Source organism: Stylophora pistillata, chromosome 3, assembly GCF_964205215.1.
Source record: "Stylophora pistillata chromosome 3, jaStyPist1.2, whole genome shotgun sequence".
NCBI lineage: Eukaryota > Metazoa > Cnidaria > Anthozoa > Scleractinia > Pocilloporidae > Stylophora > Stylophora pistillata.
This window is the reverse complement of record NC_142521.1, coordinates 27,195,096-27,202,595: the sequence shown is the minus strand read 5'-3', so window position 1 is coordinate 27,202,595 and position 7,500 is coordinate 27,195,096. Positions and strand designations below refer to the sequence as shown.

General features: G+C 36.7%; 2 protein-coding genes across 2 annotated transcripts in view; one reads left to right on the top strand and one right to left on the bottom strand.

The window, feature by feature from the left end:
* The first annotated feature begins 608 nt into the window (after positions 1–608).
* On the top strand, positions 609–3,448 carry LOC148735401 (uncharacterized). Its single transcript, XM_088753793.1, has 2 exons — positions 609–1,401; positions 2,037–3,448. Exons 1-2 carry the CDS (start codon positions 609–611, stop codon positions 3,059–3,061), a joined length of 1,818 nt encoding a protein of 605 aa, XP_088609919.1. The 3' UTR covers positions 3,062–3,448.
* Positions 3,449–6,577: 3,129 nt separating this feature from the next.
* The window catches only part of LOC148735400 (uncharacterized), a 10,290-nt gene continuing 9,367 nt past the window's right edge, over positions 6,578–7,500 (bottom strand). Inside the window, exon 6 of the mRNA XM_088752952.1 lies at positions 6,578–7,500. This exon is cut by the window's right edge and continues 904 nt beyond it. The gene's annotated coding sequence lies outside the window, so the exon portion shown is untranslated.

Here is a 7,500-nt window from a genome sequence, read left to right as displayed (position 1 = left end):
AGTCATGTAATCGCCTTTCCGAGTTCGTTTCCTTGCAATTTCCTCTCCATATGCATAGACTGTGGTCAGTCTATGTGAACAGTCCGTTTATTTGTTGCGCTGAAACATGATAACACGTTCGATCGTAGAGCCGCCATCTTGAATAATCCGCCATCTTGAATAATCCGCCATCTTGAATAATCCGAGCAAACCCGAACGATAGCGATTTCCTATTTGTCATTACCGCTGGCCCATGCATGTATCAAATATGGCGGTTGTAGCATGCGCAGCGTGTAATTTATGCAACCAAATGACATATCTCTGGCACCAGCAACCGTTTTAGTTTATGAACTCGAAGGGAAACATATGAAGGCCCATACTGGTCAAAATTACACTCTCAATAAATGGTATTGACTGAACCGTTTTTTCATGCTACTATCATGTTTTAGTGCATCTGTGTCGCTTTCTTGTTTGTATTAATATTTGATTTTTTGTGTATCATGCAAGAAAAAATTACAAATTCCAATTTTTTTAATGTATATGTACATATTTTTTTGTATCATGATAGTATAACTTTTTTTCCATGGTACTCAAAAATTTTGGGGATTGTGTGCAAATTTTTGGGTTCCATGATACATTGCGGTCATTGTGGAGAGAGGTATGGGTCGAGGGTAAGTTCCCGCCAAAACGGGCTGCCGTCGCCGCCATCTTGGAATATGTCTTCGTCAAGTAGAGAAACGAGAATAGCTAATATAGCATTAAACGCCATCCGAGAGATTAATTCTCTATTAAATACATCAGCCAGACAATCATCTTCCTCTGGTACCGATAACCAATCTCCAGGGCAAGCTGGAAGTAGACCTCGCAACGTTCTCAGCGAGCTTCGTTCTCGTTTCCCAACTCTATCGGGCAACGTAACCAATGCTCCCCGGAATGTTGCATCGTCATCCCGTAATATTGGAAGAACAAATCGTACTGCAGCAAGGGATTGTGCGATCAAAGATATTGTAATTGTCGGGGCAAACACTGAAAAAACACCACAAGCAAGAGAAGAAAAGCTGCAACTGGAAAGAAAGAATCGAGTTATTTCAGGTTTTGCGATTGACAAAACGTGGAATGATAAGACTTTGTACAGCAAAGTGAAAGCACAACTCCCAGATGATTGCAAGTATATCGATTTTGAGTTTGTAAAGAACTGTTATGGGACACTTATCAAGCCTCGGTTAGCGAATGGAGTAAAAATTGATGGCAGCATACTATTGAAATCTATTGCATCCACCACCACCGTCTATGTTCGTTTATTTGCTGATGACTTTGATGACTCCGAGTTTGAAAAAAGCCCTTTTGAATTTGAAGAAAAGAAGTCAGAAAAAGAAGATGACCCAAGTGCTATACTTCATGATGCTGATAAGACTACTGCAGGTAATATTGTAAGGTAGTAGTTAATTCTATTGTATTGTCTTTGGTTTTAATAGTTGCATTGGTATTGTGTTAGGTTTTTTTTTAAATCATTACAATCATCAAATCTGCCTGGCATTATTAGAATTATTAGAATTAGTAATTATTGAAACAACAATGTACCATACATGTAGCTCAAAATGGGACTAAATGATCGTCAAATTTACATTTTGATTTGTTCATGCTCTGAATGTTTATTATTATAAATAAAAGGCTAATAGAATTTTTAACAGACAAACGTTTTTGAACTTGTTCAGTTCATCATCAGAACTAAAAAAAATTGAAATAAACATTCAAGTAATCCCATAATGGGATAGTGTTAAGTGGAATGCTTCAATTTGTTTTAAACAAAACTATTCTCTTGTGGGATTACTTAACACTCTGCAATTTAGATGTTCATTTCCAAATTTTTTAGTCCAGATGATGAACTGAACAATTTTAAAAGAACATTAGACTGTTAAAAAATCTATTAGCTTTTCAAGTATAATATTCAAACAACACTAGGGGATTACATTATGTTAAATTTCTGTCTTTCTCTCCATGTTTTCATTGTATATAATAATGAACACTATAAGAACTGAGTATATTGTGCTTTTCAGTTGACAAGAGGGAAAATATTGACCTTACTGAAGATAAGGAGTTTACAGAAATGGATGTAATCACCCAAGAGATCATAAATCACTGTGTAAATGATGTGCAAAACCCTGTTGAAATACTAAAGTATGCTCAAGAGAAGATTCTAAATGGTAGACCATTGGAGACAGCAGATGTATCAATTGAAATTGAAGGGGAAACCAATTTTATTCTGGTTGACAGAGAGAATTTACTGGAATCGGGATTTGAGGAAATAAGCACAATAAGTAACTTCAGGTTACCATTAGAAGTGAACTTTATTGGCGAGGCTGCAAGGGACTTTGGAGGCCCTAGGAAGGAGTTTTTTCGATTGATGCTGATTGAGATTAAAGACAAGCTTTTTGAAGGTGGAGTGTTACGGGAAGATTTGTCTGAAAAATACAAGCCAGCTGGCATTGTAATGGGGCTGAGTATTCTTCAGAATGGTAAAATTCCTCAATTCTTCCCTGAAAACATTCTTAAAGAACTAGCAAATGGCCACTCATCATCATCATGTGTAAGAAATCTCATTAGAGGGTTTCGTAAAGTTGGTGTTCTCCAGCTATTGATGAAACTACCCACTTTCATGTATCTCTTCATTTCAAGTGAGGCAAGTGCTCTCAGTGTGAAGAAGCTTGCTAATCTTCTTACTCCTAAATTCAGCGAGGAAGGCTCAAATGCAAGAAAATACCAGAAGGAAGTATATGCTGCATTTATTCGTTACATTAAAGAAGTTGCTGCTGGAAGGAGAGTGTCAGGAAATAACACCCTTAACCTTGGTCATGTGCTGCAGTTTGTGTGTGGAACAGATGAAGAACCTACACTAGGATTTGTTTTATCACCAGAAATCAATTTCATTGAATGTGGTGATGCATTTATGCCCACAGCCAATACATGCATAAATGTTCTCAATCTACCCATCCCAAGCTACTCCAAACAGCTTCCAGGTGACGAGTTTTTGTTCAACCTTTATGACTTGGCTTTCAGTAGTTCCTACTTTGGTGTTGTATAATTTTACAAAAACTGTGGGCTAGGAAAAAAAAGGGGGAGATCGACTGTTTGTTATAAAGGGTACATGTTTTGAATCGTTGTTTTGCATGTTATGTTGTGTTGCATGTTGTCTTTTGCATGTTAACAGTTTGTTCTAACTAAAAACATTGTCATAATAACACCTTTGGTTGTGGTTTCATATATTTACAAAGTTTTAAAATTTGTTATTATTGGTTACTGAGATGTTTTTACAATCAGAATGTCCACTGTGCCTACATACAAACCCAAGCTTTTAAGTTGTGTAGGAATAATTTATATTATATTTTTGGGAGTTTATAAAAATTGTTGTTCATGGTTATCACTGCTATTCATAAAAATATACCAAATAAAGTTTTCCATTTTATCATGATGTAATTATTTCCTTTCTTAGTTTTGATGTCATCGTGAGTGTTGCCTACACTGGAATGACTAACTACTGTTGTAGACATCTCACAATGTATGGCTTCCTGAGCCACATGAGACAGCATTGTCAGCGTATGGTTTCAGAATTCAAAACCAATGGTACTCAAATTTAATGTTTTTCTTTGCCTTTCCACAATCCTTTTGCTATGAAAAAACATAACAATGAAAACTACTTCATACATAATGAGATGTAGGCTGCAGTGGTGTTTAATGAACCAGTGATAGTTGAGATCAGGTCAGGTAGTGAAAGGTGTGTACTGTCGTTTCAGATGTTAGTCCTTCGTTGGAGTACCAGTAATTCTTATAAATATCATGCAGAAATATACATTATTTTCTACTTAATGAAGTGATACAATCCTAAACTTTGTTTTAAACAGTTAACCATTCTCGTTGCCAAAGAGGAGGTGGGTGGGTTAAAATTTCGTATCCAAAACTTTATTTGGTGATATGTGAAAAGAATTCTTCGATTTGAGCAGTTTCAACTAACTTCAAATTCCCAATGGACGATGATTGGCTATGAATACAATGGGTGTTTAACCCAACTACTCGGCCGAAAATTATGTAGATTTCATCAATGAATAGCAAAAATAATTGCCATAAGCTGAATACAACACAGGAAATTAATTTCTAAAGTGAATTTGTAGTAAGGGACCATTCATTATTCATTATTTCTGGGAGGAGCAGATGGGTGATTAATTGGGGGACTTGAATTTTTTTTAAGCCTACAAAAGAGGGTCTTGAAATACACTCTTGAGCTATCTTGGGGTAGCAAAATTTTCGTATCGGAATTAAAGGGCGGTCATTGAAAAAGTGTGTTTATCGTAGTTGGACCCTTTAACAAAAAGGTACCTTTGCTAATTAATCACCCACCCCCCCCCCCCACCACCCCATCCCCTCCATAAATAATGAACAGTCCCTAAGAATCAACCATGGAATTCTGGAAAGTAAAAATAATTCTGAAATATTTCTTTACTCACTCAGAATCTGCCTTGATTTTTTTTTTTATTTTCTATTTTTTAGTGTAATTAAGTATTCACATTTAGAAAGGAAGAGATGAGATCTACACATTGCAAATAGCTAAGCTGTCCCTGATATTCATCATTATCCAAGGGATCAGGTAATTGTAACATTTGTTCTCCTGAAATTGCACATGTTGGTGGATTCAATTGTACCTGATAGTCAACATCCTCCACAGGGACTAACCCTTCAGGATCAAAGCCATATTGATCTAATTCACTTTCTGATATTGAGGGTTCAGGGGGGTTGACATTCTGTAGCATACCAGCTGTCCATAACTGAAGTGGGGAATTGTTTTTCTCTGTTGAAACTGGCCTGTTATTCATCTGTGCAACAAATTCTTGAAGGGAAATATTGATCCTTGGAAGGTAGATATAGTGTAAACAATACAAATGCAAATCATTCAAAGGATCAAGAATGCCAGTTTTCTCCATTTCATTAAACAACTGTGCATAGAAACATAGGACCCCAGAATAAACATCTCTATGACTTCTCTCCACTCGGCAGTTATGAACAGAGGACCCAGTGATGATACTACCCCTGTTTAAGCCCTGTTTTTCCAACATGAATTGAGCAACATGCACATTCTCCATTCCATAGTCGCATCTTGCTCTGGAAGGTAATCCATATTTATGAGTTCCCTCAACAAAGAGTTCTAAAACAGTTTCAGCTCTATTGTTGTCACAGCATTTGCAGTAAATTATTAAACGCGAGAATCCATCAATACAAAGATGAACTACAAGCTTCCACCTAATTAGTTTGTGAGCACCATCAAAGTGCCAGAGTGAATTGGGTCCAGGTACACTGTACTTGCGACGGTATATAACCAATCTCCATCTTAACGAAGTGCCAATAGGATCCATTCTTCTAAGACATTCGCTTACTCTTGACCGCTGAACCCTAATACCTCGGCTTCTCAAGGCACCAATAAATCTCCTTCGGCCAATATTTGGTGTGAGAAACCCCCCTCTTGCTTGATTTGTGTCAGGTGCAGTCAATTCTTTAAAGATGAGGTCTAACTGTTCATCTGAAATGTTTGAAAACTTTTCAAGTTTATCATCTATTTCAAACATCTTTCTCCTTCTTTGAAGTGTAGATACACTGATACCGAGCAGCTTGGCTATTTTTTCCCAAGAAAAATGGATTGTACGTAAGTATTCTATTTGGTCCTTGCTGATCACAATGATTGGTCTTCCAGGTCCCTCTCTGCCTTCCACAGGTAGAGTAAAAAAACTACCTGATGAGCTTCCACTTGCTACAGTTTCATTAGAAAGGAGAACATCGTGAAGGGACTGCACATTACTCTTTAGGAGATGCAAAGACTCTTTCAATGTATAGTTTTCTGGAGCTCCATCGAGATCGTGTTCAATCAAAGTCAGTGTTGCATAAGCATCCTGTAATCTATGTTTTGTTATTTCGATGATTTCTTCTGTCCAAGTTGTTTCTTGGAAATTTATAAAAAGATTAACAACTCCTTTTAAATTCTGAAGGAAGAGTTGTAATCCTCGCTGATTTCGTTCCCTAAACATAGTATGCCTTGACATTTTTGCGGTTGTAAAATTACAACTTTGAAAACAAGATGGCGGTGTTAGACCCATACCTCTCTCCGCGATGAACGCAATGCATCATGGATCCAAAAAATTAACACACAATCCCCAAAAATTTTTGAGTACCATGGAAGAAAAATTTATACTATCATGATACAAAAAAAAATATGTACGTATACATTAAAAAAAATTTTGAATTTGTTACGAAAAATTTGTATGTGGTAATGAAAAAAAAAAAATTATACTCTGTCATATGAAAAAATAATATCAATGATTATATTATCGCCTTCAAAGTAATTTTTTCTTGCATGATACACAAAAAATCAAATATTAATACAAACAAGAAAGCGACACAGACGCACTAAAACATGAGGTAGCATGAAAAAACAGTCCAGCCAATAGCATTTATTTAGAGTGTAATTTTGACCAGTATGGGCCTTCATAGAAACATGTTCTTTCGATGAAAAAGCATCAATTTATGGACATATCTTATGAAGCTACCTCAGGCTGCTACTTCACTGTACTGTTGCAAGAGGCCCTCATATAGTGAGTATTTTAAACTGCAGATGATGGGCATAGATATTACTGTAAGAAAATTCAACTTTATTTTAATTTGCCATTATTATTTTCTTTCTTCGTTCTAAATATTATTAACATTGTTTAGTAGACGTTTGTTACCAACATAGGTGATGATTACACGAGACCTATACCGACGAAGGCCTAAAGAGGCCATATTGAACTGCCATACCAGGCAGTCCAAATTTTTCGTTTTCAGTGTAGAAAATGACAAACAGGCTTCGGGTTATGAAAGCCTTGCATGTTTGGGTTAACATGCTACCGTAAAATTCGAATAAGACAGGTTGTGTTAAGCACTCGCACTGGTCTCGTGTAAATGTCACACTTTCAAATTCACGTTCCATGACTGCCTGGGACATTGAAACAGCAGTTAATTAACAGTGGCGTAGCCAGCCTATAGGCCCGTAGGCCCGGGCCTACAAATTTTTCAGCCCACTTGTGTTACATTTTTAAGAATTGGAAATGAAAAATTCAAATCCATTCTCTTTTATCAAATATTTGGATTTCGGTGCTGTCAAGATACACATAAAATCACTAGACAGTGAAGGATAAAGCATTTTCAAGGGCCAATATCGAAATATTTTCCGGGAAGCTATGCCCCCGGACCCCCGTAGAAGCGGCCCGCAAGGGATGGCCAGGCCTACAACTCTTCTAAAAGCTGGCTACGCCCCTGATTAACATAAAAAGTCAACAGTGATAATCACTAATCACGGTAAAAAAAACTGTAACATAACATTAACATTTTTCCGAATTTCTGTGGGCAAATTGCTAGGATCACACCAGAGATTTTCCCGTCGCTTTGCATCGTATCCATTTCAAGTCTCTTCAACAGGAACTTTAACAAAACTAAATCAACTTG